Source organism: Hippocampus comes, unplaced genomic scaffold (assembly GCF_001891065.2).
Source record: "Hippocampus comes isolate QL1 unplaced genomic scaffold, H_comes_QL1_v1.1 scaffold261, whole genome shotgun sequence".
Classification (NCBI taxonomy): Eukaryota; Metazoa; Chordata; class Actinopteri; order Syngnathiformes; family Syngnathidae; genus Hippocampus; species Hippocampus comes.
In genome coordinates, this window is record NW_017805824.1 from 4,343,249 (window position 1) to 4,356,812 (window position 13,564).

The 13,564-nt window shown below is 40.0% G+C and overlaps 1 protein-coding gene across 1 annotated transcript; it reads left to right on the top strand.

The window, feature by feature from the left end:
* Positions 1-643: 643 nt before the first annotated feature.
* On the top strand, positions 644-10,071 carry gatm (glycine amidinotransferase (L-arginine:glycine amidinotransferase)). The gene is made up of 9 exons (XM_019886516.1): positions 644-785; positions 2,753-2,971; positions 3,108-3,303; positions 4,803-4,993; positions 5,076-5,213; positions 8,018-8,182; positions 8,726-8,789; positions 9,117-9,233; positions 9,318-10,071. The coding sequence occupies exons 1-9, from the start codon at positions 717-719 to the stop codon at positions 9,428-9,430; spliced, it is 1,272 nt and encodes a 423-aa protein (XP_019742075.1). The 5' UTR covers positions 644-716; the 3' UTR covers positions 9,431-10,071.
* Positions 10,072-13,564: the final 3,493 nt, after the last annotated feature.

The following is a 13,564-nucleotide window of genomic DNA, read 5'->3' on the forward strand; positions in this document are numbered from 1 at the left end:
AAGTGCTACTAATTGGTATGACTGATGTAATTGCATCTTAAATCTAATTTGAAAGGGAAATATTTATGTAGTTTTAACCATCCCTGGTCTAGTCAGTTATCTTACAACATAGTATGTACCTTTAGATACAGATTTGCTTATAAAGGGCACCCTAAGGTACATACAGAACAATTTGGACCCCATTGCACACATTTGCCTACAATTAGGACAAATAGACAAATGGTACAATAATGTATCCTGCTGCCCAGGGAAAAGCCATTTGATCTTGAAAAAATTCAGCACCACCTGACAGTGTCAAGGGGGAGCATAATATGTAAAAAAAAAAAGTTACACTTAAAAATGATGTTAAAATTACAAAGCTCCCATTCATGGTGCTGTTCACCCGATATCCTTTACAAAAACATTCAGTTTCAAAGGGGCTGTTTATCCCCATCCAAGTAATGATTCTTGCAACATTTTCAGACGCTCTCCTTGGAAACCTTTAGCGCCAGTCGGCCAGTTGATAAGAATTTGCTGGTGTAAGGGATTGTGTTTCAGAAATGCTTCTTTCCTCAAGTCACGTTGCCGCACAACCTGCAGCCGACCAATGATTTTGCAGGCACGTAAACACGATGCTATAAAACCTGCGGAGAGTCCAGGCGTCTTCATTCTAAAAAAGGGAGCCTAGAGGACCGCTAGCCACCTTTGAAGTCACACTAAATCACCATTGGGCTATAATGCTGCGAGTGAGGTGTTTGAGAGGAGGGAGCCGAGGGGCCGAGGCTGCCCATCTGATCGGAGCCATGGTTTGTATTTTGTTTCTTTAAAAAAACCAAACTATTCTTTAATTTGCAAGTAGGTAAGCGCACTACTTTATATTTTCACTTCAATGAACTTGTATGTGTGCGTTTGGGAGAGTGTCCCTGAGTGACATGTCAGCTGTGATGCACAGATGCGCTCTCAAACTCATTGACACCGGAGCTGCTTCTGAGCCAGCAAAACGATATTGCGTCTATCTGAACGGAGATAAGGAAACTCACTCGCACGTGTACTTTGGGATCAACGTTTCTTTGCATCGATAGGCAGTCCGAAGGGTCAGCCCCTTAGTCTATGGAAAGCCTAGAATAACGTAAAGCCTGCCTATTCAATTTAATTTGCTTCGGATAGTGATTCTCAAAGTGTGGCTCCCTTTAGTGATACACAAAATAAACACTGAATCAAAAGTTCAAACTGTGCATAATGTAACAGTGGCTTCAACTTTTTTTTTTTTTTTTAATCCAGTGCAGTGCATTCTTTAAGTACAGCTCAGTTGTATTTACATTTTAAATCCAATATATTTATTTACCTTGAATGTTTGTGAACTGTTTGAACTATGCTACACTTAATATCTAGTTTATGGTGAGTGTACTAGTGGACGCTTTGCCCTGACAAGTTGAGACAACTAGGGCACACTAGCAGAATGACTACCGTATCTCTGCACACGAGTTGGACAACTTTGGCATAATAGTAAGACAGCAACATTCTATTAGAGAAACAAAACTGAGCAGAGTAATTGACATCTGTGCATTACAATTCCGACTAGTGAAGCACTAGATGTCAACTGGTTGAATTTTAAAATGTTACCACTCGTATTAGTAACATGTAGTTCTGCACTGAAAAAGGTTTTTGTTGAATTTAGTCAACGTCAAGTGGGTGCACCAAATAAATCATCTGGATTCACATACGTTTTTTAAGTCGACTGTACATTGACTTAAAAATGTATCTGAATCCAGATGACTTATGTAAAATCACTCGACAAAATAAAATTGAGTAAATTCAACCCCCCCTTTTTTTCATGTAGTTTTTGATTATTCCAAAGCCAAATATGTTTTTAAAAGACAAAAGAAATACATACATTTCAGTACAATACATATTCATATATTTTCTGTCTTAGAGCTGCTGAATATGCATGGTTTTGGAATGTTGACCCTTTTCTAACCTGAATATTTGGGCATATAAATGTGTATCAGAGTATCTCCATTGAAATTTACATTGGTTTGTGTTCCGTGCATGCACTATCTGCAAGTAATTTTGTCTTTTGAGTGTGTGTGGAATCTATTTATTCATATTATTCACTCTGATAATAAAAGATACCAGTATATCGGGGGCCGTATTGTAACCAAAAATAGAGAAAAAAAAATATATATATATAAAGTTTTTTAAATGTATTTATATTGGGGGCGTATTATACACGGGTATGTGTTATACACGAAATATTACAGTAAGACCTACAGTGAATACGATCCAAAACACTCACCATCCATTCCCTTTGAATCACTTTAAACCGAGCGCTTTAAGACCATCCTATATCCAGTGACACGTGTCATTCCCTTGTGGGCCAACAAAAATCTTATGCAGAATGAGCAAATGCAGTCCATTGAGCTATATTGTGAGCGGTTATCCTCTTAACTCCGGGAAAGCTTGTTTGGCCAAGAGTGGGCAAGGACAGGACTTTCAAGTTTCTCTCCTGGCACGATCAAATGTATTGAATATTTTCATAAGATATTTTAAGATTGTACTTGGTGTTACTTGTTTGAGAACCAGTAGCCTCGCGACATGTCGCTCCTCATATATGCCGAATGGAAATCATGTAAATTTTTTGAGACGCTGTGTGATTTTTCACTTCTCAGTCTCTTTATCAATATTCCTTGGGATATACGCAATATGAAAAGCAAACGACTAGTCCTTTCACCTCATGCTAACATGATCCACAATAACACCCCTCTGTCCCCAGGTGGGCCGTGCAGCGACTGGTTGGGTGCAGCGGGCCTTCCACAGCACCTCCAGCGCCGCAGCTGCTCAAACACAGCCGACGGTTGAAGACGACCATGTTACTGAGCCTGCACAGCAGGAGTGTCCTGTTAGCAGTTACAATGAATGGGACCCTCTTGAGGAGGTCATTGTGGGCCGTGCTGAAAATGCCCGTGTTCCTCCCTTCACTGTGGAAGTGAAAGTAAGGGGGGTTTGTTGTTGGTCAAATAACACCAAATTATACTCACAGGACACTGAACTACACTTGTGTAATCTGAGTGTGCATGTGTGTGCAAAATATGACTGATTCGTTTTCTGTCCCTGAAATTTCCTCCCAGGCAAACACATATGAGAAGTACTGGTCCTTCTATCAGAAGTACGGGGGCCAACCTTTTCCTGCGGACCACTTGAAAAAAGCAGTTTCTGAGATTGAGGAAATGTGCAACATTCTCCATCACGAGGGTGTGAATGTGAGGAGACCAGAGCGGATTGACTGGTCCATGGAATACAAAACTCCGGACTTCCAATCATCAGGTTTCTTTTCAATGTTTTTGTTCTAGCGGTTCTATGGGCTGCTTTATGTTGACATTATTTTGTTTTCTTTTCATTTTTATAAAGCACTGTCAGTTGCGATTGTTTTTTTTTTTTTTTTTACAAAGTACTCTATAAAGTTGAATTGAGGTATATAAAGAAAAAATGATGTCTGATCTCAAATGTATGTAAATGTATGTAAATGTATTTAAAGGCTGAGTCATGTCACGAATCGCATCCGAACACTAATAATTTTTATTGAGAAAATTATGCATCCACCAATCCGACTTTTTTTAGGTAGAGTGTGAATAAAAGGTCTTATATTTGAGTACTCACGCATATGCAGTACCGGTACTTGATAATGCCATCATATCTTGCAATTGTGATGAAAATTAATCTTATTTTCATCAAATATTCTTCAAAAGCACAAAAGACAAATGTTTCTTTAATGTGGCATATATAGTCTGTTCCACACTGCAGGTTTTACTTACTTTACTAAATGCAGCATGCAAGGCATTTCAGTTCTAAAATAAAACTGTGACCCATGATCAAGTCATGGCTATGATTAGATCAGATCTCACATTTATCCATGCACATAAGGACAGAGCCCTGTTGCAAAATTCACCCCCCCCTCCAAAAAATGCCTCTATGATCCCGCAACAGTTTAATATAATTTCAAACATTCCTCTCAAAATGATTTTGAAAAAAAATGCACCCAGTGTGCAGCATAGCCTCTCTCATTAGCTCTTCCACTAACAACCCAGGCTAAATTTAACTCCTCCCCGACATACTTAGATTGTCTCTCAGTCGAGATGTCTCACTTAAACATAAATTTAGATATTTGGCCCTGATGTGCAGTAACCCTCCCTAAATTGTTGACGATAAGTGAAATCCGCATTATAGAAATACCCTATTCAAATCCTCCCTCTGTCAATTTTTCTTGCATTTAAGGCACTTCATTTTCTTTAAGGTCTTTAAACACACTTTTAAAATACGTACGACAAAGTTCGTAGTCCAAACACATAGAATAAGAGAGAGAGAGAGCGAGAGAGAGAGAGAGAGAGAGAGAGAGAGAGAGAGAGAGAGAGAGAGAGAGAGAGAGAGAGAGCTAGTGTGCCGCCATCTAGTGGAATTTCACGCAAAAATAAACAGGAGGCAAAACTATACAGTTACAGTGGACCTCCGCACACTTGCAGTCTAGTTCTCTCGATTTACCCCCGTTTTCCAAAGAAAAAAAACATTTGTTTCCCAAATTGTATTTTAATAGGCATCAATGACATGCAGACTTTCGATATTCGCTATAAATTGTGCCAAAACAATCTGCGAAATAAAGGGGCCATGAAATTTACCCTCCAGCTTTGCTATTCACCACGGCTTTGGCATCCCAGGTCCATTTCAAAAAGTGTACAATCAAATCAAATCTGAGAATTCGCAAACCGCATATACGGGGAGGATTACCCGATGAGAAAATGTGGTATGAAGGATGGTATGTTGTTTTGTAGGCATGTATGCAGCCATGCCCCGAGATATCCTAATGGTTGTAGGAAATGAGATAATCGAGGCTCCAATGGCGTGGAGGGCTCGCTTCTTCGAGTATCGAGCATACCGGCCTTTGATCAAGGAGTACTTCAGAAGAGGCGCTAAATGGACCACTGCTCCCAAACCCACGATGGCCGATGAGCTATACGATCAGGTGATGCCTTATAGTGGTGGCCCAAACCATGTTTCCGTCTTTTTAATCTAAATGACACTGGATTTGTTTTGGCTCCCTTTAGGACTACCCCATCCGCACAGTTGAGGACAGACACAAGCTGGCCGCTCAGGGCAAATTTGTGACCACTGAGCACGAGCCCTGCTTTGACGCTGCTGATTTCATTCGAGCTGGCAAGGACCTTTTTGTCCAGAGAAGTCAGGTACAGTCAGGAGGAGGCGACTCAAGTAACTTTATTCCTCTACAGCAGGGGTGTCAAAGTCAAATGGACGGAGGGCCAGATAAAAATTTTTGCTGCAAGCCGAGGGCCGGACTGATCGAATGTTCATTGAAAATTTTAAAAATAACCACATATTGTTTATTGAACCAAATTTAATTGACCGAAAACCTAACAAATACATTCCAATACGGTCAGATAAATAAAGCAACATTTTTTTATGGCTATGTCAGTAAACTTTAATTTTCAACAGGCACAAAAAAATTTCCTTTGTATAAAAATACCGATAACATGAATGAAAGAAGCCGATATTATTCAAGGCACTATCACTAGTCCATATTTTCTCTTTTAGCAAAAGTAGGCTAAATTTACTTAAAAGAAAAACAAATAATAGTGCAGTAATTTTCGATCATTTACTCAAATAAAATATTTTTAAAAAATAATTGGATTGAAATACAATAAAATAAAGTGCAAAAATGTATAAACCAAAAACAACACTTTCTTCAAGAAGTAACAAGCAGCGAAAGCAAATATTGCACTTTAATTTTTAAACTTGAACTGAGTAAAAACTCTTAGTATGTGATTGCACAGTATATTATAAGTAATATTCACTTCTTTGAGGCTGAGGCTGATACTCGGTGGTGTCTTAACTTTTCTACAAGTTCAACAATATTTGGGGTCAGGCTCTGAGCTGAGCAAATCCTCAAAATTGAGTGAGGGTGTTCAGCAGTAAATCGACTTCTGTGTGATGTTTTGTTCAGCTTCATCAAAGAAAATAGTTGTTCACACACGTATGTGCTGCCAAACTTTCGACAACGTTTGAGCAGCCTGGATGCGCAGCGGGACCACTGTGTCGGGGAGGAAACCGTCAAACTGCGCAGCACGCACTGCCGTATCTTTACAGAAACACTGCAATTGTGTTTCTGCTAATGCTCACGTTTAAAAAGAGTTGCTTTTTTCGGGGTAAACTTCGTCACAAACTGTAAGTATACCGTTTTTAATGAAATCCCCCTTCCCCCTCCATGTCCATGTTCTTGTTTGCGTGTTTCGTTTCATGATGTCGTCTCAGATTACACTATTTCAATCGCGCCACACTTTCTCCACACAGAAGACACACAGGTTTTCCAGCTACGTCCATGTACATGTTCTTCGACTCTCACCTTGTTTGAAACCCGCGGTTCTCAGTGTCCACCTTCCGTTTTGCCATTTTTGATGGGTATCTGAAAGCTAATGTCACTGTTATGGGAACGACTGCGAGACGAATAAATATTTAAATAAAGCGGCCGACTGCTTGGCGCGTCACCGTTGCATTGTGGGAAATGTAGTTTTGGTGCGTGTAAAAGATCTGCCGGCTCTCGGCTTGCTGCGGTCCGCGGGCCGGTTCTAATAATAAATCAATATCATCCCAGGGGCCACTGAAAACATTCTCGCGGGCCGGATTTGGCCCGCGGGCCGGCACTTTGACATATGTGCTCTACAGCTTGGCCTTGACTGTAAGTCATATGAGTGCGTTCCAAGCGGGGCCTGCAACGTGAAGATTGAAAGATTAGATTGAAGACAATTTGCCACTGTTAGACTTCAGCCTTTGCTTTACAGTAAATCAAAGACAGTTTGTGGTAGGTTAATAGATGTAAAAGAAAAGGATGTGTGTTAAGTGAAGTGAGGGTGAGGGTGGGGGTAAAAGGTAGGGCACCAGCCGTTTTAGGGAGCCAACATACAAGTCTAATCTACATTACTCTCTTACTGCACTTGTCTAAGTGCTCTTCCAACAGTGAAACTACTGAAACATTTCTGCTCCAGCGCTACCTCGACTTACAAGAAATGAGCACTAGTGCCAAATGGTGACAGTGAGCTTCACAATAAGCAGCAGAAATTTAGCAGTTCTTACGTGATTGCTTAAAGCAATTTAGTACCATTCCTAGATAAAGTTGAAACATACAACAAAGAGAATTACACGTTGTGTTTTTAACCTACTCACATAATTTACTAAAGCTTAATGCTAACACTGGATACAAAATGTCATAGACAGGCTAGTGATACCAGCATTGATGCTGTGGCATTTGCAACGCTTTACACAATGGATATTTAAAGACAAAAGGTGCAGCAAGAACTTAACACTATAATTATACTTCATGGCATATATTCTTTATCCTCTGCAAACATTATTACAACTTACTGAGTCACTTAGTTGTGAAACTCTTCTTCATGTATTATGTAGTCCCCACAGAAATTTGCCAGGGGATATTTAAAGTTAGTTCTCCACGGAATTAAAAGCAGCCTGTGCAAATAGGGGTGAGGTGGAGAATATTTACATGTCGTTTTCATCCCCGCGGCTGGATGTTACTCCAGCATGCCCCGCGGCCCTTGTCAGGATAAGCGGATCAGAAAATGGATGGATGGATGGATGGATGGATGGATGGATTACTGAAATCTACCCTAGAGGGACAAAGAGCACACTGATGATGATTTATTTAAAACCAGGATCTCCCGCTTACTTCATTAGTACACTAATTTGTTTTATAACCGTTCATTTTAGGTCATTTTTTTAATGCCCGCGGAAAATCGACTTTCAAACTGCGGAATCAAGATTTGCTCGCCGCATAAACAGGAGTGTTCTCCGCGGAATCCACACTTTTTCTCTGCTGATTCCTGGAAGATTTGTAAATTTATCTGGTTCAAGTCTAACTCACGTCAAATCTCATTCAGACCTTAATGTAATTTTCATTTGACTTCAGTTCTACTAACCATGTTACATGAAGCTCACTTAGTTGATTGTCTGTATCATACAGGTTACAAATTACATGGGAATCGAGTGGATGCGCCGTCACCTGGCCCCGGACTACAACATCCACATCATCTCATTCAAAGACCCGAACCCCATGCACATTGATGCTACTTTCAACATCATCGGGCCAGGACTCGTGCTGTCAAATCCTGATCGGCCATGTCGCCAGGTAAGACTGGAATTTCCTATCTACTGTATGTAAGTCAGAAAAACCTGCTGAAGCAGTTTTTTGTTATCTAAGGCTAAACATCTATAATTATGGTATGCATGACAGATTTTGAGGGCTCCCTAATCCCAAAGGCTCAAAGATCCACTGTGGTTTGGTTGCCAGTACGTGCCCTTCCATCCTGCCATTTCCTGATGGGGTTCTCTCACTTTTATTTCATTCTGTCAAGACTTTTTACGAATAAAACACGCAGCTTTGGACACATTTGTGGCCACGGCAGGGTCAAATGAAGCTGCTCTGTGCGGGCGGACATGCAGTATTCTGTCACTCGATAATATTAGTTTTCTGTCAACAACCAATTCAGTAATCCACCTCTTGACCCAGAACATTCAAAAGAGCCCGTTATTCACATACATACTGCACACTGTGCTCGCATTGCCATAAAATGCTCTCTCTCTCTCTCTCTCTCTCTCTCTCTCTCTTTTTTTTTGAATGTTAGAGGTTGTGACAGCTGGTGTCTAAGCCATTTTGTTATTATTTTCCCAGATTGACATGTTCAAGAAAGCAGGCTGGACTGTTGTAAAACCTCCAACACCTCTGATTCCTGATGGTGGGTACTAACTGTAGTTGAATGCATCTTATCTTACACAAGTGAATATTACCATAAGGGGCTCTTCAGACAATTTCATCACAAAAAGCAGACATTTTTATTTTTGTTATTGAAAGTGAACATATTTCTTCTTTTTCACTGATTAAATGCAAATGGCAAAATATATACCGTAAGCTTGCTGACGGGGTGGACAGTACAGGCTACATTTCCAATTGATGCAAGGTTTTATTTTCAATTAATATTTCATTGTGACAGGCTGACCAGGGTGAGCTTTTAAAATTCTTGAACACATTATTCCATGAATACATTGGTTGCATGTTTGTGTAGATCACCCTCTTTGGATGTCCTCCAAATGGCTGTCCATGAATGTTCTGATGCTGGATGAGAAGCGTGTCATGGTTGATGCCAATGAATCCACCATTCAGAAAATGTTCGAGAACCTCGGTGAGTTTAACGGATACATTGCTGATCCCAGTTACCGATGAGCAGTGTTATACGTCAATTTTGGTTGATTTTTGTGTGACGAAGGTATAAAGACCATAAAGGTGAACATTCGCCATGCCAACTCGCTGGGTGGCGGCTTCCACTGCTGGACTACTGACGTCCGCCGCCGTGGTACACTGCAGTCCTACTTCCACTAGCCTTGCCAGAAATAGGCAGTTTTTATTGAGCTTTCAAAGATTAGAGGCTCCGTATGGTATTTTAATTCAATTGCCGATTTGGGATCTATTACCTAGTGTCTCTAACGAAGCTTAACACAAAGATTAATAAGGAGGCTTTAAAGCTTTTATTTGCAAGTCAATTGTTCCACCTTGAGTGCGAGTGTCAAACTAGTGAACATTATGATTTTTAAAAGTGTACTAACAGATACACAAATATATTAATTAGTCCTAACAGTCGGCACCAAAGTCTTGTTCCGGATTGGGTCTTCATGTCCTGAATGAATATGAATGTTTTGTTTTGATTTGACGTCGCTGTGCATTACAGTGCCTGTGCAAACAGCTTTCTTTTAATATACAGTGAACCCCCACTTATTCACGATTCGAAATGCAGTGTTTAGACAAGGAAGGTTGCAAAGAAATTATTATTGTAAAGAAAATTTGGGGGTTTACTTCCCCTTTAAATAATGGAGGGGGCTACAATTTTTCAGCGCTTCTGGGCGGCCCCATGTGACCACGAACTTCCTGACCAGATGGAGAAAATATCGTCAAAATACATTTATATGTATCTTTTTTTACATTTCATCAAAATGTTAACATTATTCACTCAGTTTGTCCTGCATTTCATCTGACATAAAAATAAAATTACACTTGTAGTATAGGGTAGTGAATCAGACCTAGTGAAAATGCAATTTGGTGATATTTGCCATCTGAATGGTGATATTACAACTGAAAACCATAGTAGAGGCAACTTGGATATAATTTACCTGACCCCCTTTTTTTTTTTTGTTTTTTTTCAATTGAATCAATTGGCCACTCAGAGTGTGGGTGCAGAATGCAGGCCGCTACTTGCCCACCCCTGAGTCGCATCACCGCCTTATGTAATGGAAACAATGCTTTAACACCTTCTTGTGGGATCTATTGGTAATTACAATCCAAATTGGGTGTCATCAATTACTCGCGAATAGTCGGGGTTCATTGCACTCACCAGCCACTTTATTAGTTACACTGATCTTATGCAAGAGCTCTACCATAAATTCTGCCAAATACAAAGATTACACTGGTCAATACATTTTTTTATGAAGCAACTCAAGTAAATTTTTCGAGATGATTTTTTTTTTTTGCACTGATCCCGAATCTGTCCTTAATTTTTCTAGCACATCAGGTTTTCATGATACTAGTACTAATAATTTATCCATCCGTTTTCTGATCCGCTTATCCTCACAAGGGTCGCGGGCGTGCTGGAGCCTATCCCAGCTGTCTTCAGGCAGTAGGTGGGAGACACCCTGAACCGGTTGCCAGCCAATGGCAGGGCACACATAGACGAACAACCATTCACACTCACGATCACAATTTAGAGTGTCTTTCTAAACACTCTCCACACAGGGAGGCCGGTGCCGGATTCAAAGCCACGACCTCTACATCGGGAGGCGGATGTGCCAACCATTCATCCACTTTCCTGGCTAATAATTATTAAATATATAATAATGGATTATGTTTAGCAATATCTATGAATTTAGGGTTACATTCAGCAAAGAGAATAGTCTGAAAGGTCATAAATTACACCACATGCTAAAATCCAAGTTCTTATAGGTCAAACTTAAATCCAGAAAATGAAACTATTTCAAAAACCCGATGTGCTCTCAAAGAAGTCAAGACATTTTAAAAATCAGCATCAAAAATACATTTGGGGACACAAATGCATCTGATTAAAATTTGCTGTTGGCTAGTGTTACTTTCTTTTTTTTAAAAAAGGCACCAACATTGTCAGAAAAATATAACTTAATGTTTTTTTTTGTGGTGTTCATTGGAAGGCATTGTGACATTAGAAACCGTTGGTAGGTTGCACTGGTCAAGTGTACCTAATAAATTGGCCACTAGGTCCATTTGCTCAAGAGCACCATCACGTTCCTTCAACATATATCTCAATATTAACTGCATTTCTGGCCTGGCTATTGTTTCTGGCTTTGACATCTTCAAGTAATAAATGTGAGGACAAGGTACAGTTTGGTATGAGAATGTCATCAAACTAGGGCACAGGAGGAAGGGAACTACCTCCTTTTGAAAACTCAACACTTCTGTTGTTTTCCAAAATATTTTTATATTTAAAGAATGTGTTAAAGTTGTTATGTAAGTCATTAAACATGATGAATTTCTTTTCACTGGAACATCACTTTGTAAAGATTTCAATTGATTGGACAAAGTTCTATTTATTTTTGTCATTTTTCTCTTTATTTGGATTTCCCTCTAATTCATGTTTTTATATATTTACAATCCATATCAGATATTGTCTACCTTTTGCCTCTGCTGTTCTCTTTTGTCGCAAAACTGGGCCAGTTACATGCTGCAAGTCACTTTCACTGAACCGCTTGTTTTTGTTTGCACAGCAGAAATGCCAACAGAATGAGGAAAGAAATGCGCTTGTTTAGTCATGCTTGTGTTGTTGCATTTACAGAAGGAAACAGTAACAGTGTGTGTGTGTGTGTGTGTGTGTGTGTGTGTGTGTGTGTGTGTGTGTGTGTGTGTGTGTGTGTGCGCGTGCGCGCGTGGGCGTGTGTGTGCGTGCGTGTGCGTGCATACGCTTGTGCATGAGCGTACGTGCACGTGTGTGCGCGCGCGTGTTTGCGCGCGCGTGTGCGTGTGTGTGTGTGTGTGTGTGTGTGCGTGTGTGTATGTGTTTACCTCCATATGTTTGTTGCGACTGGAGGGCAGTAATGTGGAAAGCAAGTGCTGTTTTGTATTGAGCAATATTAATAAATTGAATTTAAAAACATGTGTGTCAATTTGTGAGTGTTTTATGTGTCAAATGTGGTCAGTTTTCGATCCATTTTCTATCGTGCTTGTCCTCATGAGGTTTGCAGGTGAGCTGACTTACCATGGATTGTTTGCCAGTTTGATCTTCATCATTGGCTGTCACAGATGTGGAAACTCACACTCATCACAAATCACTCATCTGTTTGTTAACAGCCCCCCCCCCATATTTGGCCCTGAATATTATCCCATGTAATACCCTGAGGTAAGCACAGAATATTCCACCACTAGATGGACACTTTATTAGAAACACCAGGTTAATTTACTACCATTTACACCAGTTATTCTCAAAAGGGGGTGGCCCAGTGGTGGTGGGGGGTTACCGCGTCGACCTCACACTGCAGAGGTTGTATGTAGTTTGATCCTGGCTCAGGCCTTCCTGTGGGGAGTTTGCATGTTCTGTGAGTGTGAGCGCGAATGGTTGTTCGTCTGTGTGTGCCCTGTGATTGGCTGGCAACCGATTCAGGGTGTCCCCCGCCGACTGCCCGAAGACGACTGGGATAGGCTCCAGCATGCCCCGCGAGGTCTTGTAAGGATAAAGCAGAATTGAAAATGAATGGATCGATGGATACTCAAAAGGTGGTCTACCCTCTAGTGGTACATAGATGAATCACTTCCAAAGCACAGTTCAGTTGAGTTTTTTTAAGATCAATACTTTTGCATTGAATCTTGAAGAAAAATAGCACAGTATAATTTTGTAGGATATGCAAACAGAATTTAATGAAATAAACAGTATTTGCTAGTTTTTTTTCTTTAATTCAATGGACATTGTGCTGTTCCTAATGTGTGTGGCTTGGCTAGTCTAATACAGATATACTGTACATGGAACACATACGCTCAGTCAGAAAAAGTAATATTAGTCATTCTTCATAGGAGGATAAAACAGATATGCCTGTGGGTGTTGCTATTTTACAATGGTCAACAGAAAATTTTAATCAGAGATGACTTTATGTGTCCCTAAACATATTTTTGATGTGGATTTAAAAGATGTATTTTCATTTTTTGTTTTTAAGTTTGACCTAAAAAAAACTATATGATTGAGCTATATGATTTTACCATGTGTTATAATTTATAGCTCTGACATTTCGGGAAAAAAACCCCCACTTGTTGCTGAAACTAACCTTCATTCATTTCATTCATTTTCCGATCCGCTTATCCTCACGGCAAGGGTCACGGGGGTGTTGGAGCCTATCCCAGCTGTCTTCGGGCAGTAAGAAACTAACCTTTAATTCATAAATATAATGGAATATATTACTATATGACACATTGTGTAATTGTTATGATATTATATTTATTTTGAAAATC

Bases quoted from the DNA above. Each gene is read 5' to 3' on its own strand.
- gatm (XM_019886516.1), top strand. From the start codon at position 717: ATGCTGCGAGTGAGGTGTTTGAGAGGAGGGAGCCGAGGGGCCGAGGCT. The intron at 4,994-5,075 runs GTGATGCCTTAT...GGCTCCCTTTAG, and splicing joins CCGATGAGCTATACGATCAG to GACTACCCCATCCGCACAGT. The intron at 5,214-8,017 runs GTACAGTCAGGA...TGTATCATACAG, and splicing joins TTTTTGTCCAGAGAAGTCAG to GTTACAAATTACATGGGAAT.